We start from the raw sequence: 25,608 nt of genomic DNA, 5'->3' as shown, positions 1-25,608 counted from the left end.
ACTTCGAGCAGTTTTCAATTGCATAGGTAATTTTATAACTTTGACAGCCCTTAAAATGAAAGAGCCAGACTATGAAACTATTTGCTTATATCTTAGGCGATGGTGCCGCTTTGTAAGTTGTTTCTAAGCTCCACACCAGATATTTGCAGGTCTTTATAATTTTTATGGAAATCTTCAGGAAGCTCCAGGGTTATTTGGGTTCCCTGCTACAGCATATTATGCAGGCAAAGTAACAACAGTCACATTCAACCAGAGCCAGAAAACAAAACTGCCCAATCCCACTTCTCTGGAGGAGAAAGTGAAAATGCAAGAGCACAGCTGCAGCTACCCAACACATTGACGTGTAGTTTGCTGATGGTCTCTTCCGGCGTTGATTAGCTCCAATGCTTCAGAACAGCACTTTTGGGGGAGTGGGGTAAACAGAGGCAGAAAGGGGGAAGGAAGAATTGGTTTATATCTTGGCTTCTTCAACAGGAGGAGTGGTTCCCCCACTGGGAATACAATATTTTATTTTAAAAGCCTCATTCGGAGAATATTTGGAAAATAGCAATGACATTTTAGGAGTTTTACCGAAGCAGCAGGCTGAGGAAACGGATACTTGGAAAATGTCAACTAAGGAAAAGAGGCAAATGTCCTTTCTGTTACTGGCTCAATTGCTTTACTCTGCCAGCAGCATTCCTGGTGAAGCTGTAAGGTTCTAGCCCTTACATCTCATTTGCAGGGTAAAAGCTGACGCTGCAACTCTGTCTGAGGTCTTTGGCACTTACTGAATTACAGAGCAAAATTCAATCCCATTTACTATAGCATTTAATAACAACGCAAGAGTGGGTTTAGTTCTCCTAGTTGAGTTTAAAGTATTAGAACACCTTCTAGCTTCAATACTGAAAATTGTATTTTTGGGTCAAACTAGTACCACTCAGAGTTTAACTGTATCCATAGAAAATTGCAAATAATCACAAGTTGCATTATGTTGACCGAGTCCATGTCTGTATCCACACTTGCATACTACTACAAATCTACTCCTCTGCAAAATTCAAGCACAAGAGATGGATTTTTTTATAAAAAAAGAAATGTTATTTACATTATCATCCCAGAAAAAAACGGGCTTTTATAAGTTTCAGAGAGAACATGCAGTTTCAGGTAGTACTTTAGAATATTAGATACTCCAGCCTAATGCATTCAAGCAATGCAACACCCAAACCAAATTTGGTGCCACTGAGGAAAAAACCAAACCCAAAAGATTTCGCAGAAGTGAAAATTGAAAGCAAGTCATCATTTACAGAGAAATGTCATAGAGAAAGCCTTGCAAATTGCTTCCCATTTTCTTCACTAACTTTCCTGTTTATCTCTCATATATCGAGCCAGAAATCACTTTGTTCTTCTTGATGCTGCTGTGCTTTGGAATGGATCAAATTCATCCTGTAATTTGTAAACAGATATCTATTACCAGAACTGGCATGTGTTCCAAGTCATAAAAAGTCAAGTCACCTTTAGATTAAGCTAGAAAGCCTGGTCACAATATTCCATGTTTTCTGACAGACCTGCTTTTGCTGGTTTTGATATGAAAAATGATCCACTGATTTGAAGTCCAGATCACAAATATGCAAAGAATAGAAGCTGAGTTTAAGTCAATACGATCAGAACAGCTACTCTGTGAAATAAGACAGGTGTGACGTAGGAAAACATTACCATTATGAGCAGCACATACCTCAGTGGAGTTATGTGCACACACACACACACACATATATATATATATATATATCTATATATATCACTCATCATCATTTACTGAGATTTGTATGAATGAAAAATACTGTTTCTTTTTGCACATTCGAGTAAACATGTAGTTCTGTATTTCATGTGCCAGAAGAAGAGACAGCATAGTGGAGAGAGGGATAAGAATTTAATGTTTCCTCTGAAGTGGCCAACATCTGACACAAAGGCTGACATCCTGACCATACCTGACAGGCTGCTAGTCTGTGACAACAAAATGCACACTGCTTGACAGTGTAATGTGTAGCCTAGTCAGTGCAAAACTGTGAATAAAGTCCCTGTTTAATCATGGAAGAAAACATTTCCTAGCAGTTCAGATACACACTGCAAGAACAGACATCTTAAACTTGAAGATTGTGTTTGAAGTTTTTTTAGAAATGCATTTACATTATTTGCAACAATAAAACAAAATGCTGTGGAAAACAGCCATTTTTAAATGGCAAAAAGAAATAATAATTCCATTTTACAATAAAATCCACAAACAAATGAAATGACGTAGCCAAGCACTAGAAGATATTACAATTACTTTCTTCCCCAAGCAAAATAACCTATTCCACGCATTTCAGGAATGAAATTAACTGATTGAGAATTGAAGGGAAAAAGGACTGAATAGTTTCCTGGAGTCCATTCTAACCAATTTGTGATTATTATGTATATATTCTAATTAAAGCTGATTGCAGTAGTTTAGCCCTGTTAGTAAAAACAAAAAAAATATTCAATTTTACCCCGAAATGCTTTAGTCAAATAACTGCAAAACTATTAGCTATTGAAATTTACATGAAATAACAAGACCATGACATGTCATACCTGATCTGACTCAAAATCAACTCCTCTAGATGTTTGGCTTTGTGAACCTCTTTTATTAAGTGAAGACGTAGTTGACATCCTTGAAAAATACAAAAAAAAAAAAAAAAAAAATCATCACCGTGTTCTCAATTACCAGACTTTTCAATAACTTCCCCTTCAATTTAGATCTGGACAACTACTACAGAGATTGAGAATTTCTGCTTAGGAAACTGTCTGCCTCTGGCCTGCACAGGCGCACACTCTCCTGGGTGGAAAACTGGTTGGGTGGCTGGGCCCAAAGAGTGATGGTAAATGGAGTTAACTCCAGCTGGAGGACTGTCACAAATGGTGTCCCCCAGGGCTCAGTGCTGGGTCCAGCTCTGTTCAATGTCTTTATCAATGACCTGGATGAGGGGATCAAATACACCCCAAGTTTGCAGATGACACTAAGCTGGGTGGAAGTGTCAATTTGCTGGAGGGTGGGGAGACTCTTCAAAGGGATCTGAACAGGCTGGACCGCTGGGCTGAGACCAATGGTATGAGGTTTAACAAGGCCAAATGCCGGGTCCTCCACTTGGGGCACAACAACCTGTGCAGCGTTACAGACTAGGGGAAGAGTGGCTAGAAAGATGCACAGAGGAGAAGGACCTTGGAGTGTTGATTGACAGCGACTGAACATGAGCCAGCAGTGTGCCCAGGTGGCCAAGAAGTCCAATGGCATCTTGGCCTGTATCAGAACTGGGATGACCAGCAGGTCCAGGGAGGTGATTCTGCCCCTGTACTCGGCACTGGTGAGACCGCACCTCGAATGCTGTGTTCAGTTATGGGCCCCTCACTACAAGGATGTTGTGGCTCTGGAGTGTGTCCAGAGAACAGCAATGAAGATGGTGAAAAGGCTGGAGATCAAGTCTTAAAGGAACAGCTGAGGGAACTGGGGTTGTTTAGCCTTGAGAAGAAGAGGCTGACGGGAGACCTTATTGCTCTCTACAACTACCTGAAAGGAGGTTGTAGAGAGGAGGGTGCTGGCCTCTCCTCTCAAGTGACAGGGGACAGGACAAGGGGGAATGGCCTCAAGCTGCGCCAGGGGAGGTTCAGACTGGATATCAGAAAAAAAATTTTCATGGAAAGTGTCATCAGGCACTGGTACAGGCTGCCCAGGGAGGTGGTTGAGTCACCATCCCTGGAAGTATTTAAAAGACAGGTAGATGAGGTGCTTAGGGACATGGTTTAGTGTTTGACAGGAATGGTTGGACTCAATGATCCAAGACGTCTTTTCCAACCTACTGATTCTATGATTCTAATTAATAGAAATATCAGTAAGTCGAACAATTTAAATTCTCAAACTAACATATAAATTCTAGAAATCTGTCCTAGATTATCTCAAGTGGTAGACCAATCTATCGTTATGTATAGAAAAATCATCCACATTCATAGGTAAAAATTTATATCAATTCTCTAAATAGTGTTATGTCTTTCATAAAAATCTGTTTTTCCAGGCAGTGGAACAGACCCCTCAGTTCTGCCGACTGCCAGTCAGAAATAAGGCAGTTATCGTAACAGTCATGAAGTAAACATACCGACCTTTGATTTGCTTTGTAAGAAGGAACAATAGAAATGTCTTCTAGATCAGAGTCATCATCTATAATATCCTGAAATAGATTTAATTTACAAAGCTTTTAAACACAATTTATTTTGATGGGGATGCGGTACATAATACTATAATTCTAGTACTGTAGCATAGAACCTCCTCCCTACCCCAAACTATGTACCCACCTAGTTAAAATATACACTTGTCAGAGCTCCAGGCTAGAACTGTACAATGTGAAAACAGCACAAGTTTTGCTCTTCAGATCTTTGATCTTTCAGAAACCAACAACGCACTCATGTATATAGACTCTGTATCCTAGACTACGGTCACAAACAAATCATGGTCTTTGTTTTTCCCAAACAGACCTCATACCCAAAAAGGGTAAAAAAAGGTCTGCAAATTAACATGCAGAAACTTAGCTGAACCAACAGCTTCAACATCTGCTGGTTTAAGCTCATGTTTTGACTATGTATTTTTCAAATTAGAAAACAGCAGAAGGCAGTGTAACCTCACTCATCCAAAACGCTTCTTACCTCAGAGTAAGATTTAGATGAATTCAAGGAGGGCTCACGTCTTGAAGACCTAAAGACTAGAATAAAACAAATGTAATATTTTTAAAGCGCTCACACAGTAAAATGCAAAAAATATCATTCTTTTTAGTTAAGTCCTACCTAGCATGCATTTCCTCTGCAATATACGCTGCAAAACAAACAAGCAAAAACCCTCAAACCCAAACTAAAATGTAAATTAAGCCTTTACTAGAGGCTGACAATCCAAGGATCCCAGCCTGGCTGAAAAACCTTCTGTAACTCTGGTTAAGAGGAAGAGAAAAATATTACTATAATTGATATTCCTGTATATCTAACACTTAGTTCATACATTAACACATCTGTTAAAAATTGATTTCTCTATAGAATTTTAGGTCATTTGCTGAACAATTTAAAATCTAGGTAATTAGCTGATTGATTTAAAACTTGCTTTAGCTTTTGGTCTTTTTTGTGAGAGTCATGTGAATGGTATTTTTTTCTTTAATACTCAGATCACCTACACTGTTTCCTCAGAGCCTGTCCCTCTCTAGCAAGGAAGGGCCACTCTTCATGTATGTGGCTTAAATTGCAGGCAAGTTTCTCTTCCCTAGTAAAATCTGGCACTTCTAAAACTTGCTGCAATGTAAGACTAAATTGATTTGCATTAAAATTTACTGACTTGTAAACATCAGTCAAGCTTAAAATTTTTATCCACTGAAGAATATTCCACATAAAATAGATGCTATTAAGTCACATCTCTTCTCTGCTTATTCCTCAAGGAACTACACACAGTAAGATGTTCCCTATTTCCAGTTCCAGTCAAAAGTTCGACGCACTTCATTTTACCCATGACAGCAAGATATGATTATAATTCCTCCCCTCCTCCATTTTTATTTCTCTTATCACTTAGTTATTCTATTTTATTAGAATCAAAAGAACCTCTCACAGCTGAATTGGACTAATAGAAATAAAGGCAATTAAGGCACTTCATCATTAAATAAGACCTTGATTACAATCTGAGAGAGCAGGTTAGAGTAATGGACAGATCAAAGGCCTACCATCCATGATAGACCTATTCTTGGCAGGTGCAGATACAGGCTTGTAGGTTCTGCTGCTAGTAGCCGACTCTTGGCTAGTGCTTCCTGTAGGGGTAATAAACAACATGCAAATCTGTTCAGTGGTTACTTTTCCCCCCCCCTTTAGTCTGTTCATTACTGAGTGGAAAGCCACTTCAAAACCTACATTCCCCTTCATTCCCTCACTTTCTTCCTTGAATCAAAGCCCTGCTTACGTGCAGAAGGACTGCTCTGGGTAAAAAGTTCAAAGCTCCACAAGACACAGCCTCTTAACATGTGCTCCTGCTCTGATGGGATCACAACATTGCTGGAACATCTTATAGAACTAGTTTAAAGGCACTAACCAAATCAGTCCCAAGGTGGCTGCTTTTGTTTCAATTCATCCTGCTCTTACACCTTTGCGCATATTACTGAAACAACCCAAAGGAGTATATTGCTGCAAGACCTCATGTTTTATATTTTTTACTTACATGTATACTTATATATAACAGAAGTACTGCTATCACTGTGAAGTGCACAATCGCACATAGCCAAAGAGCTACTTAATTAATTTTGCTTTGAAAACACACATCATTTTCTCAGTCACTAGAATGAAGTCTCTTGTAAATTGTATTAGGATACAGAAAAGCTGTACCTCCTCTCTATACTGATCACTCGCATTACCTTTAGCGGTAACAAAAGTTAAACTATGCACTTCATTGCACAAATCTTCACAATAATGCATCTTCTAAGAGTCTACTATGTTTCCACAGCTGTGAAGCAAGATATTTTCCTTTTAATCACCCTAATTTAAGTTGTGAAAAAGTCAGAACTTAAACCTTGTAAGATAGTCAACTGCATGTAATATGGTACCAAAATATTTGGTAGAATATCAGTAGAAGTCTTTAAGCAAAAAACTTGCACTTCATGCAAGCATCAAAAGAAAGTCACCTTCAAAAGAAAAAAAAGTGTCAGTAACTGCTGTATGAAGAATTTGAAGTTTTTCTTACCTCTTCCCCTTCGAGATGAACCTCTTGCTGTTGAATTTTGTCCTCTTGCACCTCTTGCCCTACCTCTTGCCCGACCCCTTCCTCGGGTCAGTGTTGCAGGAAGGCCATCATCTGAATCTCCAGAGCCTTTCATCCCCGTATCCATGAGCTCTTCATCACTGGAGGCTGCAACAAGAACCGCATCCTCAGATCTGTTGGCTCTGGCCCTGGTCATTGCCTGAAAAGGAACAAAAAATGCTATAAGAAAAAGAATCTTAAATGATGAAATGCACCACTGTTAAATCCTAGTTGTGATCTACAGTTCTAAACCATTGAGGCTTAGAAGACCTAAATCCACAGCATTATGGAAGGCAAGGAAGTTTGTCACAAAGCAGGGACGGTATTTAGTCTATTTCATTTAGATGTGCACATAATAAAGTAGTTAGCTAAGCTCTGATAACAGAGCAGAGCTAGTTAATTTGATACACTGTCAGTAGAGTTTGGTGAACTGTCCAGTTCATCCCGTGTCAGCTATGCACACCTGCTCAGAGGAAGCACTCTGTGGGCTCCATCGACTTGGTCTTCATTGATAACAGTGGATACTTAAGATAACTAGTTCAAGTGAAGGTATTTCAGATGAGGGAAACAATCTCAACCCAGGTGAGATTAATTTGTCTCACATAGCTTGCAAGGACAAAGGAACACCACTGCTGCTGTTGGCAATTCTTTTTGGAAAGATGCATGCAATACAGATATGATTCTCTGGGAGATTCTTAAGATAATAAGATTGCTGATGAGGACAATAGTACCTAAAGGTTTACCAGTTATACCAATTTGTTCCAGTAATCTCACTCAATACAGCTCATCCACATGTTCACTGGTCACAGGATCACAAGTAGTTTAAGCTGTCACATCTCTGAAGGTCACCTGCCTGGTCTAACCTCAATTCAAAACTAACTAAACATTCAGATTCACAAATGTGCATAAGAAAAACAGATTTCAAAAGCCAAATAGAGCAGCAGCTTTCCAAGGAAAATTTTAAAAACACTTACTAATCTTCCCTAGGCAGACAAACACTTTTTGTCAAGGACAATGTTGGAAGTATTGTTAACTGACTTCATTCATATGCAGAAGTCACCATTCCATTCTTCAGCCTATGTTCAAAATTCAAAGGAGTTACCTCGCGAACTTCCTCATCTTCTTCTTCAGTATTCTTTTTTCTACTCTCCCTGAATTTTCGCACCTGAATAAAAAAAGTTCCCAAAGTAACATTCCATTTCTTACAATAATCAAACCAGCGAGAAGTCTTGATCACCAAATTATTAAGTCAAGCTCAGGTGAGAGGCAAAGAAGAGTACAAGAATAACTAGTGCCTTTTCATGCTGTCCTCCAGATTAAGGATCGCATATTCTCTCAATAACTGGAGCTACATTCACTGGAGAGAAAATAGCTTGGGAAATTATGAGAAGTAGGAGACGCTATGTTCAAGAGAAGGGAAGTATATGTAATATGACTGTAAGGGACAGTGAAATATGCATAACTGGGAAAAAAAAGGGAAGAGATGAAAACACAAGATAGAAAAAGATATTGGGAAGAGATAAACATTGCAATACATGTATAACTAAGAAAGTTCAACTTGTCAAGTATGAAAAAGATATGATGGATGAGAAGGAAAGATTAGTCCAAAAGACAAACAAAAACCCCCGAAGTGGCATAGAAAGCCTACAGGCATTGATTGTTTATGGTCTCTTTCAACCCCTCATGAATTAAAGCAATTAGCAAGAAAACAGGTAGATGCAACCTTCCTCCTTATTCTTTACAAAGCACACAGTTCAGCTGCAGAACAACTTGTCATATGGTGCTTGAATACTACAACTGAATACATGGGCTCATGTGGAAGCTCAACAAGTTGACAGAGAAGTCTGTTAAGGGTTATTAGATACACATAAACCTAGTTGGTCTCAGGGGGACCCTGAGCTACAGGCAGTTAGAAGTTAGTAGAGCACCTGAACGATAAGTCTCCTTTATGCTTGCCCTATTCTTGTACTCTTCCACAATCCAACATGGAAAAGCTAAGAAGAGATGTTACCTAACATCTTTCTCACACTAGAGAGAAAGATATAGTACGACAGGTATTAGTGACAGACCATTTGTATGCATGTGTGTGCAAATAAAGTGAGAATCAGCATAAGCATATTTAAACCATATTTGCAATACAAGTTTTTAAACCATGTACTTAAAACTTCATCACCATATTTATTAATTCCAGAAAATGACTAGGGGCGAGTATTGCACATGCTCCACACACAGGCAAACTATTAAACCAGATTTAAGCACTGTTTTTTCTACTATATGTCCTGATGTCTCCCAAGGAATTAACATTACAGAACATTACCTCCTCATCTATTTTTCCTTCCTCTGCATCAGTGCGACGCTCCTTAAGAAACCTCTGTGTTTTTTCTAGCTGAAATTTCAGCAACTCTTCTATGGCATCTTTTTCTTCTTTGTCCACGAACTCCTGCACTGCTTCTCCCATTCCTCTTTCAGTTAGAAGTGAAAGCTGTACTTTCTTATAATTGGGGAAGACATTTTGTTAAGAACCATCCACCATCACAGAAAGTGAGTAATATTCCCGCTGTTTTGGATAAATATTACATTAAATTTATTCCAAACCTAGTAACATGCACTGAAGATTTCAAAGAAAGCACAGCAATAGAGCAAACGTTATTTGTCACTATAGTTACACCTCTCTTGCTACAGTGCTAGTCATTTCCAAAATGAATTGCCTGAAATGTACTGCTGAGAGAAGGTAAATCATATTCTTTCCTAGCTCCCCTCACTTTTTTAAACTAAAGTCAAGATCAACTTGCAGAGATGAAAAAAAGCTGTTAAAACCAGGCTCTGAATTACTACAGATGCTAAGTTACCTAGTCTTACTGTAAAATTCAAACATTAAAAACCAGCAGTTACAGAGCAGGGCAAATTATTACTATGAAGCATTAAGAGCTATTAAGCAGAAGTCTACTCTGCTGAAATGCAATTCTACAAATGCAAATAGATCTCACATGTTCATCAAACTGAGACTATTTTCACCAAGATATTCTACACTAAGATATTACTATGGACACTAATTAGTAAATGTAATAGATGCTACTGGTAGTCTTTTGCAGCCATTCTCTTCTCTGTCCATTTCCCAATACAGTAAGAAGAACCACTCTGAGAATGAAACCCTCATACGGACAGTAATGTTTAAATAGCAGCTTCCTTTGTCTGTAAACTACAGCACAGATAATTCCTTGGTAATAAGCGTTACATATGCTTATTAATGATTTTTGATCCTTCCAGATGTCCTTTAGAAATTGTTTTGAAGATTGCATCACAAGTGTAAAACGTTCCTAGAAACAATGTTGTGTAGAGGAATAAATTTTACAGCTATTATAAAATCAGAAGTTTACAAAAAAATAAAATGAGCATCTCCAAGGAGTGACTGACTGTACTGATGCAGAACATTCACACTGACTTACAGCAATTCAGCCTTCTTCCAAAGAAAAACAAACAAACAACAAAATCTTGCTAATAAGACAAAAAGCAGGGATTTTAATTCCCAGACCTTGGTTTAGTTTACCAGCAACACTGAAACCGAAAAGAGTCTGGTACTTGTTTGTTAGACATTTCTGGTCTAACATTTTTTTGGATAACCAGCCACAGCCCGGTGTCACATTAGGGTTCGATGTCACTTTTGTCTCCCTCTTCAGACAAGATCATGTGCCTAGCAAAGCCTGAGGCAGAAGCCATCTTAACACAATGTTTAAAATCACTACCATCATTTTGGGGTACAATATGCTTTTCCCCTCACTTTCTTTCACCACTAGTGTAATCTCAAAATATATTACTCCCCCTACTGCAAGCCCTCTCAGAAGATCAACAGATTATTTCAAGTCTTTACAGATGCTGAGCTGCTGAAGCAGGCCTCAAAGGCAGGGACCAGTAACTGAGCTATTTATACAAGAACACACAAACAAGTTGGGAAAATAGTGAAAAGGGGCAATTTTGCAGAATAAGGGAGGAAAAGATTAAAAGCAACATTTATTTTTCACAGAATACTACTATGTCTTTGGCACTGTTACTCCCTCCTTACAGGCAGCATCCATTTGAACAAGTATCTACTTTTGACCTAGTCACCCTGGGTCCCCTATCATATTCAGAAGGCAAATAGCCCTTCCAGGGCATAACTTATGCCACCCTAATACTGACACCAAGCATGTGCCTAAGATGCCTATATCATGTTAGGTAAGATGATATAATCTGGGGGATCTCTACCTCAGGAATTCTTGCTCTAATGGCTTTCTGTAAAGCATGTTCTGAAATAGCTCCTGAAAGTTATGCTTGATCATCAAGATCAGGCATTTGGTCATCTAACACGCTGATTATTATTTTTCAGTTCTGAGATGTTAATGATCTGGTGTTGGGAAGGGGAAATAAATCAGGTTTAATGAAAGGGTGGGGAGAAAGAAAATTATTGGGGGGCTCTCTTTCTTTTCCCTGCTCTGCTTTAAATATAATGTGGAATTGCACTATGTCTGAGGACACAAAAATTGTGCAAAGCAACAAGTTGCTCCAAGTCAGCTGGTAACAGTAAATGGTACAGTCTCACATTGACCCTATGGTAAATTAGAGTAGCTCCTCACTCAGAGCGTGCTGCCTCACATTTTCCTCCTTATAAGAAAATGACACATCATTTAGTACAGGGCCGACACTGCAACTTCATGTGAAGAGTTATAATGTTCTCAAACCAACGTGTGTTCACACACCGTTTACAACAGTTACTTATTAACCTAAGACAGGAACTTCATACAGGAATTCACACACAGTTATATAGGAAACAAACCCACTTCTTGAGGAATGTCAGAGTATTTTCAGGGCACACTATCTCCATCAGAAAGCAAAAAAAAAAAAAAAAAAACCAATTAAAATAATATATTTCACTAAAGAAACAAAAAAGCATAAAAATGGAAAGGTACCTTCTCTGCTGTCTGAAAATATTGCTTTACAAGGTCTTCCACTCTCAGTGTTGTCCCCTCAGAAGGTCTGCTAACCAGTTTTCCAAAATTAAGATCACTGTCTAGAATAGAAAAGCACAGTGGTACTGTCACCCACATTTGCAGCTTTTAATTAGCATCATCCCACTGACAGTAATAGGGAAAAAAGATTAATATAGGTCTCTTAAGAACTGTGGTCCCTTTTACATGTAAAGCTTTGTTGATCTAACTACAGATTCTATTGTTTGGAGACACAGGTAAACATAATGGATGCAATAACCATACAAGACAACTCCAATTCTAGCAGATACAAAGTATTCTTCTAACTATCAGATGTCTGGAATTAATACTAATTGAACACAACATCCTGAAGGCTATTATAATTGAACTCTAGAAGATCACAAATGGAAGAAAATCAAAGGATCTACCAAAGCAAAAAGATTTTTTTAATAAGTAACTCTTGTTACTAGAGAAGAAATTTTCCTCCAAAGCACACTGACTGATGTTCAGTAGAAAATGTCCATAGCTCATTAAGGCCACCTCCCATTTTTGGGCAGCAAGGCAGGCATGAAAGAAGTATAAAAGGGATAATCAACTGACATTACCATGTACCACACAAAGTAATATAAAATGACAACAGGCTGCTTCTAGAAATTTGCCAGCACAAAACAGTTTTGTCAGCCTTGTTACATAAGCAGCTGTGACAAAATAAACAATAACAACTTGTGAACTTATGAAATTTTAGCATCACCTGTACTGAACCACAGAATTATGTGCTCCTGTACTGAAAATATGACTGCTTTATGAGCCACTTCCCTTGCATTAGAGGATATCTAATAAAGTAGTGCAAAGAACCATAATATTCTTTCTACATTCCCTTCCTGAAGCTGAGATCTGGTATGGGGCTATGGGTATTACTATAAGCAACTTGGTAAGGTTTAAGGCCAAAATAACCACAATTATTTATGAATAACTGTCAGAAGGTGCTGTGATGAATACCAGATTTGTTGACAAACCCAGAAATAGAACAGAAATACTTGTGCAATATTTACACTTAAATGAGACTATGCATTTCATTCCTATAACACGTTAAATGGTAGACACCAAGCCTTCACAACTGCTGGGTAACAAAACAAAGGAAGAAAAATGAAAACAAAGGTAGAAAAATGAAAACAAAGGCAAGTCAATAATTCCTTCCTTTATAATTACCATTTTTCTCTTTTTGTTCACGATGCCTGAAAAAGTGTATAATGTCTTTTGGGTTAGCCACCCTATCCACGTACTTCTGGCTAAAACGATGAACACTGAATGGTTCGAAACCACCTGTATAATCAACCTAAGAGAGGAAAGGAAAAATTCAGATATGAAGCCAACAAAAAAAGAGAAGCCACACAAATCAAGATGAGTTTATTATGCTTTAAAGAAAAAATAAAGTAAAAAATAAGTCAATCTAAAATTAATGCTTCACCATACTATGCAGAACAATTAATAGCTAGTAATAGCTATTAATAATATTAACAGAATAACTAATAACAGCCCAGATTCATAACCGGTCCTGAATTTGTTTCACTTAACAGTTTTCAGGAAAGTTTCCATAAATTAGGTTAGGAACAAAAACAGGATAATATGACTTATGAAAAATGTCTCTGTAAACAGTCGTTTTTCATCGCCTTACTTAGACCAGCAGAAGTACACTTATGATCAATCTCAGCCTTTACCACAGAATACTAGTTACACCACTGATATGAAGGCGATTCATATTTGCCTGTACACAGTAAGAAATTTTATGTATTAAAGTATGACTTTACTTTGAATCTTTTCACAGTGATCTTTCAGAAAAAAACTCAATCCATACTGAATCATTTCTTACTCGTAGTCTTATGAGAGGCTTCTGTGGCTGGCGCGGGTTTCCCAAGCGTTCCCTCTCTGCATTGTCCAGCATCAACTCAACCTAGGAAGCAGAATTAGAAATTCAGTCCCACTTTATTTTCTCACAGATGTCTGAACCCTTCAAGCATAACTTAAAACACATCCAGATGCAGGGAGGAGCTATAAAAATAATCTTTTGCTAAACTTCTAAATTCAGGCAAAAGCAGGAAGAGATTTCTACAGACGCAAGAACCAAAAACAATTAATAAACCTGCTTGGTTTCTTCTACCACTTAACACTGCACTGTCCAGCTCTTAGGCTTTAGGTGCATGTATTTATGTTGGTTCCAAAGCACACATCCAACACTGTCCCACTGTTAGGGAGGAGTTCCTGTACAAAGATTATATATAGGCCCCCATAAAGCAGTTCCAGCCTGCTTTAACAGGTGATCCCAGTCAAGGAATCTGGAAACCAAGGCTGAAGTGAATGTCATGGAATCGGCTTCCTATGGAAACACTGCCTAAGTCCATCTCGAATAATAAGGGGCAAGACACAAGATTTTTCACCCTCCATCTCAAAATCAGTCACAGGTCCCATTCCCTATCTATACACTGTTATCTGTCTACCATTCGCATTACAAATTACCTTTTCCATGCAGAATGCTTGTATTGCCTGAGTTACTTTAGGATTGTCAGGATTAAAAAGATCTGGATGATCAGCTAGAACAATATCCTCCATGTGGAAAGGTCGCACTGTCTCTAGAGCAATCTTCTGCATTTTCATTTTTTTCCCTTTAACATGTAGCAGACCGATGTGTCTAAAAGCAGAAAGGTAACTCACTAGAAGATAAACGTCAGAGCTACAGTATAATGATTTGTTTTTTAAATTCCTGGTTACTTTTCAGGGTCAAAAGTTTAAAAGCTATAGGAAATTCTTGGATCTGTGTACTTCAGGGTTTGCCCCACCAAACTTTAGTTCTATTATATTCAGATTGTGCTCATTCCATATACAAGAACATGTACACAGTTCCTTGTATTCCAGTTTATCAGGGTATAACTCCTCTTAGATTACTTCCGTTTGCTTCAAGTGTTAGGCTTACAAATATTAAGTTTAAGATTAAATAAAGCAGAAGTTATTGTAGCCACCGATTCCATCAGCTTTGTTATGTCACGCTGAGAAGCTAAGTCACTGTAAATAAGTCCCTTCAAGCTTAACAGAAGTATTTTTCCTTTTTCAACACAACAAGAGATATAAGGCAAGAAATAACCAAGAACAAAAAGAAAAGATAACACACTTCTTCACAGCTTCTCCAGGGGACAGAGATGTCACCACTGAACTTCCTGGCTGAGAAACATAGAAACGCTGCTGTTCATTTTGAGATGGAGCTATTTTGCACTCATGTTCATGACCCCACACAACAAGATTAATAAAGTCATCTAAAAACTGCTCTGGAATGTAGTTGGTAGCTCCATGTTTGCTCCTGTTGAAGAAAATAGAAAAATAATTAGAATGCAGACAGTCTTGAGTGGGCAATGGGGAGTGAAGTAGGAGAAAAACATCAGTAACTTAAAGCAATACAGAAACGTCAGCAAAAATACCTGAGAGACATTTCATATCACGTACTCTTCATGTTTATTCCCTATGCATTTGTTTAAAGTGTTTGGTTAAACAAAAGAGCAATGTAAACAGCTCATTCTCTTGTGTTCTCCTCCTTTTACTCGGATCTCCCTTTTCTTCATACTTGGCTTGCAAGACACTAGGTTTTTGTCCATATGAATGCTTTTATAGCACCTCATGGCCTATTTTATTGTTTGGTTTATTTTCGATTGGTTGGGTTTGGGTTTTTTTCAGAAGGCAGAAGAGATGAAGAACGAGTGAGTTCCTTCAGCCTACTGGAAAGACATCAGTACACAGGGTTACCTGAGCTATGTTTGTTTACTTCTGTCTCACATGAGGATTGCACTCTTATTCATGAAAAATTGCGTGAAAGGATTTGGAAAAGAACTCTGCCTGTTCCAGCTACCACTGCTGGAAGAAGTGTGTAGGCAAAAAGAACACATGCTACCTATCCTCTAGTCAAGAGACACTGCAGAGCATAGCAGTGCAAGTGAAGATGCAGTATTTGTCAAATTATGGTTCAAACAAGAACAGAAAACAGAAGTTTAATGCTCTTTCAGCTCTAACAAGCAGACAAGACTTAGTTATATGCATATTACACTACAAACTGACTATTAGGGTTTGGGAAGAGATTTCCCAATGTTCCCAACTAATTTATTTCAACTCTCTTCCTTTATGATTCTTCTGTAAGAAGAGCTGTAGAACAATGCTTTCCTTTGAGAAAATCTCAAGATTGCTGCAAGAAGCACCAACCAGCATAGCTGGCTTTTTCACCTACACTTTTCAAGGTAGCATAATGAAGCAACAGATAAACATAAAAGTCACTGCAATTTATTCAATACTGTTACCTATTTTGATGAATCACAAACAAGTTAAACCAACTATCCTCATCTTCCTTTGGTCTGAGCATGGTTACTTGTTTATTGACAAACATACGATATAATCTCTCATCTGGAATAGCTCCTGTAGAAGACAAAACAAAAACATTAAAACATTTGTGTGTGGTAAACCAGGTCTTTATATTATAGGATTTTTATTAGCAATTCTATTAAAATGAGCATGAAGAACAACTTTCTGGCAAGATGAGATCTTCATTTTCATGACCTAAGAAGTCTGCAGCATGATTATATCTTCATTTTCATGACCTAAGAAGTCTGCAGCATGATTATGCAGCACAGATCAAAGTATAAACTGGCTATTTTTCTAGATGAACTTCTGAAAATAAGACATTTTAACATGAAATCTACCTGCTAAAAGCAGTTTCATTAACTACATCTGGTTTGAGACCTCCTTCCGGTTTTCTATGCCAAGCAACTGACTATGGGCAGAATAAATAAAAATATTAGAAGAAGTGGGTTTTTTCTAGTTGACAAGAGTAAGAAGTATATTTTTCTTGTAAGGTGGAGTCTAAAAACAGATACTGAGTAGAGATGGAGTTCTTAAGCATACTTTGAAATGCTCTACAAAATAAGAAATTAACCAGGAATTCTGCACAGTTTGTGCTTTCCCACACAGCAGGAAAAAGCCTCCTGTACTTCCAAATTGTTTGCCATGGATTATTTCCTGGATGTTTTTAACGAGGAAAAAAAACCCCAAACATCTAAACCATCCATACCCAGGGTTCACGATGCATTTAAATGAAGCCCCACATGGAGTTCACACATTTTACATAAGCGCTCTCTAAATCAGAGAAAGCCAAGATGGGATATAATACTGGCACAAGCTCAAAGAAGCACGTCATGAATATTTTCATGCAGTAACACCCATACTTTATAAAGTTGTTCAAATTCCCAGTAAAGATTTTGGGTACTAAAAATTCACAAAAACTCATTTTAATGAAAACTTTTATATTCTGGTATTAGAGGCTTCATTACTAATATCTAGCAAGCTTTTAAAGTTCCCATTAAACACATGAAATTGTGGCCAACTACAAGTTAATATCGAGCTATAAAAATTGATTGGAAATAAGTGTTTACACACTCATGATTGGACAAAAGGAGAAAAAAAATGAGGTTACCTGTGACAGATGTTACTTATGAACCATTTCAGACAGACATGTCAGACACTAAGTTTCTACTCATACAGTTTATGTTGTTAAATACACCCAAAATGGCACAGGAACATACAGTGTTTACATTTTACCAAAACAGGAGGAACTAAGCTTAATAGGCATCAGGGAGAAACTGTGACTGCCCTAACTGCATATGCAGGCACTTTCTATGGCTAACTTAGGTAGGGTTCATTTAACACCAATAAAATTATAGAAATAAAGTTATTGAAGGATCTCTTTTAAAAATAAAAAGAGCAAAGAAAAAAAACAACTCTGTCAGCCAGTGACAACACAGCAGGAAGAGAAACATGATATTGTCACAAAACTGATATGTTTTAATTTAAAATCACTTAGAACTTCATGTTTGTTGCAGCACTATATGTTTGCTCAACTTAATATAGACCTATTGAGCTTCAGTAGTACATGAACAGCTTAGCCACAGTCTGGCAGACTAATACTTACCCAAGCCATATAGAGCAATTTTCGTTCTACCCTTACGCAATAAAATGGGACTAATATCTATTTTCTCCACAGAAGCTGAACGTCCAAAGTGATTCAACAATCCTGCACAACTTAAAATATCCAATGCACACAGTGCATCTGCCTGTGGAAAATATTAAGAAACAAATACAAAACCTATGAACAGAAGATTTAGTCTTTAAAGTCTAAGTGAAACAGTGTCTAAAGGGAGAGAGAATATCTTTCCTCAAGTAACTTCTACAGCTGATAAAACCCACCACGTATTTGGGATTTGGTTTTAAGTACTCATGGGCATAGAAGCAAATCCCTTTTCCTTACAAGTCTTGTTTCATTTGAACAACATGAAATTAAACATAAAATCATTCAGAAAAAAACAAAACCAAACAAACTCAAACAGTCAAATCTCTAAGCGACTACAGAAAGTAGGCACTGGAACCTATCAGGCACTGACAGAGGCTGCCCAGGGATGGTGACTCCACCATTTCCCTGGAGATGGGCAGATGAGGTGCTCAGGGATATGGTTTAGTAGTGGACAGCTATAGTTGGACTTGATGATCTCAAAGGTCTTTTCAACCAAACAATTGTACGATACTACAATAATTATCTGTTTAAGCTAACTATTTCTTTCTTTAAAAAAAAAAAAGACAAAAAAACAAACTCGCAGTCTCTACTGACAGAACTTCTTTTAAAAACTTTCTGAAAGTCTGATATTTCTTGGCATGAAATGTGGTTCTGTTCTCAGTGAGAGAAATCTATATATGTTAAGAATTTAAATGTAGTTCAAACAGATCCCTTAATTTCTTTCTATTCTCTTTTTTAATGTCACACTTAACTTCTTGTCACTAATTAACAGAATTCCTAGAGATACGCAAAACATTTTAAGTAAAGAGGGGAGCAACTGACTAAAACCAGCTTCTTCTACAAGAACTGTATTTCTATACAAGTCTGTATTTCTGTAATAATATTTTGTAATGTCAGAGTATAGTACAATTATTATAATAATTACCCCCGTGGGATCATCATGATTGCCATGTACACTAAAAATTGGAATAGAAATGTTGAGATTTCTATCCTGATAATTCACCCAGGGAAACCTGAACAAGAAGAGGGAAAAAAAAGTCAAACTGTATCTGCAAATTTGTGGACATGTCCCAATATTCTCTTCAAATTAATGTCATCACAAATACAACATGACAGCAGCACGAAAAAGTACTACATGGCTATGAATAAGCTTAAGCTGCACAGCACAAGAAGATTCTTACGCATGGACTGGAATGGCACTTCCCACTGGGAAACACGTAGCAAAAAGATCTTACTTTTTACAGCAAGCCTATGAAAAGAATTGTACAACGTGTTGTGTGGATCATGCAAGAGCAATGGACCGGGCTGTGCAACCTTTGTTTACACACACATAACTGCTGATTTTAGCACAGCAATTCACAGAAGTTGATCACTTGCATTGTACTTCCAGGACAGAAACTACATATTACGTAAATGTATCAATGTCACAACACATTCAGAAGTTTCTAAAAAAATCGTGTGCATTCTGTTATAGACTTAGACTACAAAGGACAATAGGTGAAGTCACCTTGTAAGCTGCCCTACACAAACAGGCCTAAAACTTCAAGGTTCCAGTCACAGAGAATATAAATCATAAAGATCACAATACATTCAACCAATACACAAAGCAAACCTTACACCATAACTTAAGCGAACAAACTTACTTGCTATAATGGAAGTTAACTGCCTGATCACTCAAAATTTCAAACTGAACAGGACGATCACCCATGCAGTATTTTCTTAGTGACTCCAAACAAGAGTGTACTGTTTTTCTGGAAGGTTTGTTCTCATGAAAAAGGTCCCCACCTAATAAAACAAAGTCCACCTGTATGTAACAAAAAGTTCTATTATTTTAATACAACATTTCGTATTATCTTGAAAGACTTCTAAACAAATTGATTTAAATTATTTTTTCTAAGGAATTCCTCATATCTGGACTTCTGGGTAAAACAAGGTGGTAGTTGCAAAGACAGTATTTAATTTCCTCATGAAACAAACATTAACCAAATTATTGATTTAAACAAAAACAAACCCCAAAAAACCAACTGATGAAGACTTGTAGGAGGTAACAACTGATAGTGTTGAAAAATATACCAGTGAAGTGTTTTAGTAAGGGTCTTCAGACTGGCTCACGAAAATTTTCTTTGCCAGGCATCTTTTCACTGCAGTGGTACCTAGCGGGAAGGAATGAGTAGCTGCCTCCACATTACTTTGAGAGGATACTAGTTTCAGTTTTTGCACTTGAAACCTGAAACACTTTAAAAGCTTCTAACTTTTTTTTTCCTACTTCCTCAGACATCTGAAGACTTTGCCTCACTACCCTCCCTCTCCCCAATTATTTTCCCTTCTTGCAGTGATAAACCCTCTCTAAATACCTGTGGAACTGGGTCAGACACACTGAAAACACCATTAATGCAAACAAAGTCATAATCTAGTAAAAACACTCTCAAAAAGGAACAAGCATTTCTTTTACTAAAACAGAAACATAACTGGCTGCAATGAATAGTTTAGCAATTTAATTTGATATTACTAAAAAGTGCACCAGGGCTAAGCTTTATAGCTTCTGGCAGGTTAGAGTATTTTCCACAGTCTCACTCTTTCACTTTCCAAACAGCAGTACTTACCTCATTCTTTTGAGCGTGGTCTAGGATTTCATCAAAAGTTACAAACGTGTCATTTCCACGCACTGGATCCTTCTCCAAATAGCCAAGATGAATATCAGTAGCAATAAGTATTTTAAAGGTATCATCGTCATCCCTGAACAAGACAAGAAAATTTGTGTTAAGAGTGCAACATACTTATGAATTTCAACAGATTTTGTCAAGGTAAAGCTGTTCTGCCCAAAGCCATTAAATACAGCTGAGATGTGCTATGAAACTCCATGGAAGTATCATTCACCTAATATTCCCAAAACCTTTCACTACCTGCACTGCAAACAGCACTTCACTAAACCAATCAGTTTGAAAGTTAGATTATCCCAATCAGTCTCTACTCTAGTAAAGGGCTGCACGCATCTCTCTGGTATCTAATGGAAATCTGAAGAACCCTTTGTATATTTTCTGCCTTTAAAAAAAATGGGTGAATAAACATTCAATTTCTCCATTTGCACTGGTAACTATGTACATAGAAAATCAAGTACAATGATCATAAAAATCAAAAGGTAAACACAAATGCTGATCTGAGTTCTTCTTAACTCATTCCCAACACCCAAGATTTGCGGTCTGATATGACGGAACAACTGCACAGAGTTGTGGACAACGGGAGCTTACTGTGAGTTGACGGTACTCATCTTCGTGCCAAGACTCCTCAGGGAAAGGCTCTGGTCACAGCTTAGTCACTCAGATCAGAGTCAGTGCCTGTCCTTATGGATCTGATGCAAAGCCTGAGACACGAGTGAAAAGAAGCCGAACCATCAGTTACCGAGACTTTCACTGCTGATTACTGCTTGCAAAACACTTCAAGGGAAGATCCGTGCTTGGTTTACTCTTTCACTACTGCTGCTCCCTCCCCTCCTCTCTCCTCATGACGGGGGCTCCCTCCCTCCATCCTCACTCCCTTCCTCACCACGACAGGCTCCCTCCCACCCACCCATCTCCTTACGACGAGGCCTCCTCCCTCCCCACGACTGGGACCCTCCCTCTCTCTCCACGACGGGCTCGCTTCCTCCCTCATGACCCCCACTGGCCCGGGGACAGGGAGGGGAGAACAGTAGCGAGGTGGACGGGCAGGACCGCTCCGTGAGGGCTCAGAACTGGCTGGGCCGCCGCAGACCGCCATCGCGCTCCCTCACCGCCGCGCGCCGTTTCCATGGCGCCGAGAGGGGCGGGGCTCGCTCCCCAGTTCTGCTCTCGCGCGCTCTACACCGCCTCTCCCTCCGCCGTCGCTCAGCTTCTGACGTCACGTTCGCCGGCCGGAAGTGCCGGCGGGGCTTGTTCGTAGGGTGGCCCCGGTCCCCCCCCCCCCGCCGGAGCGCTCCGCCCGCGCGCGCAGCAGGTGAAGCTAAGCTAAGCTAAGCTGGGCGGGTGGCGAGATTGGATGGGAGACCGGCGGCGCGGCGTGTGCCGGGAACTGTGAGGCCTCCCTGGGCGGCGAGGGCCGGGCCTCGCCTAGGTCCCCCGGGGCGGGGGCAGAGGGGCGGGAGGCGGAGCGGCTCCGGGGGAGGAGCAGGGCTGGGGCTACTCCTGTCTGCAGAGGCCTGGGCTGTGGAATGCAGGGACAAACCTTAAGGTGAGGGTTTCATAGGCTCATAGAATAGTTTGGCTTGGAAGGGACCTTAAAGATCATCCAGTTCCAACTCCCCTGCCATGCGCAGGGACATCCCACTAGATCAGGCTGCCCAAGGCCACATCCAACCTGGCCTTGAACACCTCCAGGTATGGGGCAGCCTCAACCTCTCTGGGCAACCTGTGCCAGTGTCTCGCTACTCTCATGGTGAAGAAATTCTTCCTTATGTCTAGTCTAAGTCTGCCCCTCTCCAGTTTATACCCACTGCTGCTCGTCCTGTGACTCTATATTTTTATATTCAGTGCTTCCCCACCTTTCTTGTAGCCTCTTTCAGCTACTGGAAGGTCGCTATAAGATCTCCTCAGAACTGTCTCTTCTCCAGGCTGAACAAGCCCAACTCTCTCAGCCTGTCCTCGTATGGGAGGTGCTCCAGCCCTCTGATCATCTTTGTAGCCCTCCTCTGGACCCATTCCAACAGCTCCATATCCTTCTTACTTTGAGGATTTCAGAACTGGACACAATACACACAAGAGAGGACTAGAGGGGCAGAATCCCCTCCCTCGCCTTGCTGGCCACACTTCTTTTGATGCATCCCAGGATACGGTTGGCCCTCTGGGCTGCAAGCACACATTGCCGGCTCATGTCGAGCTTCTCATCGACCAGCACCCCCAAGTCCTCTGCAGGGCAGCTCTCAATCACATCATCCCCCATTGTGTATTGAAACTGTGGAGTGACTCCTTGAAGTCTTTTCCAACCAAAACAATTCTGTGGTTTTATGGACACAGTGGTTTTCTTGCATGGATTCTGGCAGAGCCCCATGTAATTGAAAAACATGGGGTTTTGCTGTTCATGGTGTTGCTGATGTCTCCATCAGCTGGCAGGTGTTTCATTGAGAAACATGCAGATAACACTAAAAGTTGTCATAAATACCATTATATATTTGCTCCTTATAGGTGCTAACTGAAAATGAATAAAGACAAACAAATAGATGAAGATGATGATGATGACAGCGACCAGTTTGAAGACTTTATGGAGAATTTTAACCAGCTTGAACTGCTGGAGACGCACAGGCATTTGATTCCTGTAGGAACGCAGAGCTGTTGGTCAGGACAGTCTGATGATGATGATGATGAACAAGAAAGAACTGAGGAATGGTATGAAATGCAAGAAAAAAGAATGGAGAAACACCCAGAGAAATTGCTTCTCTGGGCAGCTGAAAACAATCGGGTAAGGCATTTATTCTTCTCACAAGAATGCTGTTTTGAGCGGCTATATATAGTTTCATCCACAAAAAAAACTTACCTACATTTTCCTTTATCTTCCTGAACTATTTTGATCCAGTTTTGCAAGCCAGTGAATATAAAACATCTCCCTTTGTAGCCCACAGACACTAAAATATCACTCGATCAATTAGCTTTCAGAAGAAAAGCTTTTTTTGAGTTAAACTAACAATACTCGTCTTAAATGTCTATAAACTAAACTAACGATACTCCTCTTAAACTTCTATAAACTGAAAGCATGCCAGGGTCTCTCTTCATGGAGAGGAAGCCTTTACCTCAGGTGAAGAGGGTGTATCGGAAATTTTATTTTCTCAAAAGGTCTACATGTGGAGAATGAGTGATGGTTTTCCTGTCTTTTTATGGAAAAAAAAAAGCTATTTATTCTTTGAAGTGAAGGGATAGACACCCAAGATTTTGTTAGGTAGCTTATTGCACCCTTGTGGACATTTATTTTCTTTAGTTGCCTTTCTTGCAAGTTCCGTCTGCAGTCCTGTGAAAGTACTGACATCTTCACCATGAATGAGGAGAAGGTGCCTCTAAGGCATTGCAACTAATGTTCACGTTGTGTCTCTTTAAAAACACCCCATCTAAACCAACCAAACAAATTCTACCCCAGTAACAATAATTGGTTTAATTTTAAAATTTCATGTTGCACCTAAGTGTTTTTGAGGCTGACAAAAATTGCTTTTCCATTTAATGGAACAGTAAAAGCCATACACGTTGTTTGCAGAGTTTCACATTAAATTACCTGTTTTCTATAAACAGCTGAGTACCGTGAAGAGGCTCCTTTCGGAAAAGCTGGCTCCGGTGAACGCTCGTGATGAAGATCAGTACACTCCTCTCCACCGAGCTGCCTACAGTGGGCACTTGGACATCGCACATGAATTGGTCGCCCAAGGGGCAGACGTCCATGCGCAGACAGTGGACGGCTGGACGCCTCTGCACAGCGCCTGTAAGTGGAACAACACAAAAGTGGCCGCATTCTTACTTCAGCAGGGTGCAGACATCAATGCACAGACGAATGGTTTGCTGACACCACTGCATATTGCTGCAGGAAACAAAAACAGTAGAGAAACCCTTGAACTCTTGCTGATGGATCAGTATGTGAAACCAGACCTCAAAAACAACTTGGATGAAACTGCCCTTGACATTGCTCGGAGGACTGACGTATATCACTACCTTTTTGAAATAGTAGAAGACTGCATAAATGCTGTATCCCCTTAAAAGCTGGGGCTAGGATTGAGAACATGAGGTTTGCTGCTGCTTGTTTGTGTTCTTCATGCTCATCTGTGGTGCCTGTCCCTTGGCAATGAGGTTTTCGTTTAAGAGTCTTCAATATTCTCCTCAGGCAAAATGTCACTTCTTCCAGTCAGTGGTGGCCTTCATGCTTTGGAGTGTTGCTGCTGTTATTCAGGGTATGCAGAAAGTCTCCATAATTTCAGCAAGTCTCCATTTAATTAGTGAAGGTTTGGAGGAGCTTTTATAACTGTCTGTGCTGTCAAAGCAGGAGAGAAAACTGGAATATTTACTTGATGTGAAAGGATTCTGGCTTGGTTACGCAGAGTTTATCACAGCTCACTTGAAAACTATTTTTTGAGAAATTTAACTTTTTTAAAACTGCATGAAAGCTCAGAATGAATGTAATTTATTTGGGTGATACACAAAATGTTTAGTGATCCTGGTGTAAGCCTTGTTATAAAATAAAATATTTCACCCTAAGTATTTTGTTGTCATGTTTATAATTGAAAGCTCTATTATCAATGCAGTCAGCTGTTCATAAATCAAAAACTTTATTCATAAGATGGTGAAGTAGTTTTGGGTTTTATTTTCCTGGTACATTTTAAGGAAACGACTTTCAGTGAAGATCCTGTTTACTTTTCCCTTGCAAATTAAGCTGAGGAGGAAAGTCTTAATGTCATGGTTACAGCACTAGTTAGAACAAGTAAACTTCAACTGTATGAGGATAAACAGCCAACATACTGTTGTGTCTGGTTCAGTTACAGCTCAATTCCATGCAGGAGACACTTCACAGTGTTTCTCCTTTTGAATCTCCAGCAAGAAGCCCTCATTCCAACTCAAGTATTAGGAAATCAGCAGAGTTTTAAAACTTTACTGGTATTTTGCCTCAAAATTCCTTAATTCCTAGACCATTCATTTTTTTCCTTATTTGACACATTTTTAATTTGTGATAGCACACACACTCAAACTCACACACAGTCTCACACTTACATGCAATCACACCCACCCACCCACACACTCACACCAACACTC

The 25,608-nt window shown here is 39.2% G+C and overlaps 2 protein-coding genes across 6 annotated transcripts; one reads left to right on the top strand and one right to left on the bottom strand.

Annotated features, from left to right (window-relative positions):
- Positions 1-30: 30 nt before the first annotated feature.
- MRE11 (MRE11 homolog, double strand break repair nuclease) lies at positions 31-21,757 on the bottom strand. 3 transcript variants are annotated; one of them, XM_054069492.1, is made up of 20 exons: positions 21,624-21,757; positions 21,103-21,215; positions 20,458-20,590; positions 19,498-19,658; positions 18,780-18,867; positions 17,756-17,897; positions 16,092-16,206; positions 14,921-15,106; positions 14,272-14,443; positions 13,628-13,708; positions 12,967-13,093; positions 11,740-11,840; positions 9,114-9,287; positions 7,899-7,961; positions 6,740-6,956; positions 5,733-5,816; positions 4,681-4,736; positions 4,141-4,208; positions 2,581-2,659; positions 31-1,419 (listed from the first exon to the last, which is right to left on the bottom strand). In XM_054069492.1, exons 2-20 carry the CDS (start codon positions 21,120-21,122, stop codon positions 1,369-1,371), a joined length of 2,118 nt encoding a protein of 705 aa, XP_053925467.1. In that variant the 5' UTR covers positions 21,123-21,215; positions 21,624-21,757; the 3' UTR covers positions 31-1,368. The 3 variants fall into 3 exon arrangements, with proteins under 3 accessions (XP_053925467.1, XP_053925478.1, XP_053925489.1); XM_054069503.1 differs by having other exon boundaries at positions 21,565-21,651; XM_054069514.1 differs by lacking the exons at positions 21,103-21,215; positions 21,624-21,757 and having other exon boundaries at positions 19,498-19,639.
- On the top strand, positions 21,696-25,546 carry ANKRD49 (ankyrin repeat domain 49). Of its 3 annotated transcripts, none has more exons than XM_054069544.1 (3): positions 21,696-21,826; positions 23,011-23,284; positions 24,103-25,545. In XM_054069544.1, the coding sequence occupies exons 2-3, from the start codon at positions 23,024-23,026 to the stop codon at positions 24,559-24,561; spliced, it is 720 nt and encodes a 239-aa protein (XP_053925519.1). In that variant the 5' UTR covers positions 21,696-21,826; positions 23,011-23,023; the 3' UTR covers positions 24,562-25,545. The 3 variants fall into 3 exon arrangements, with proteins under 3 accessions (XP_053925519.1, XP_053925529.1, XP_053925538.1); XM_054069554.1 differs by having other exon boundaries at positions 21,759-21,826; positions 22,382-23,284; positions 24,103-25,546; XM_054069563.1 differs by lacking the exon at positions 21,696-21,826 and adding an exon at positions 21,922-22,060 and having other exon boundaries at positions 24,103-25,546.
- Positions 25,547-25,608: the final 62 nt, after the last annotated feature.

Source organism: Cuculus canorus, chromosome 1 (assembly GCF_017976375.1).
Source record: "Cuculus canorus isolate bCucCan1 chromosome 1, bCucCan1.pri, whole genome shotgun sequence".
NCBI classification, from domain to species: Eukaryota; Metazoa; Chordata; class Aves; order Cuculiformes; family Cuculidae; genus Cuculus; species Cuculus canorus.
Note: the sequence above shows the minus strand (reverse complement) of the source record. Positions and strands in the feature narration are given on the sequence as shown.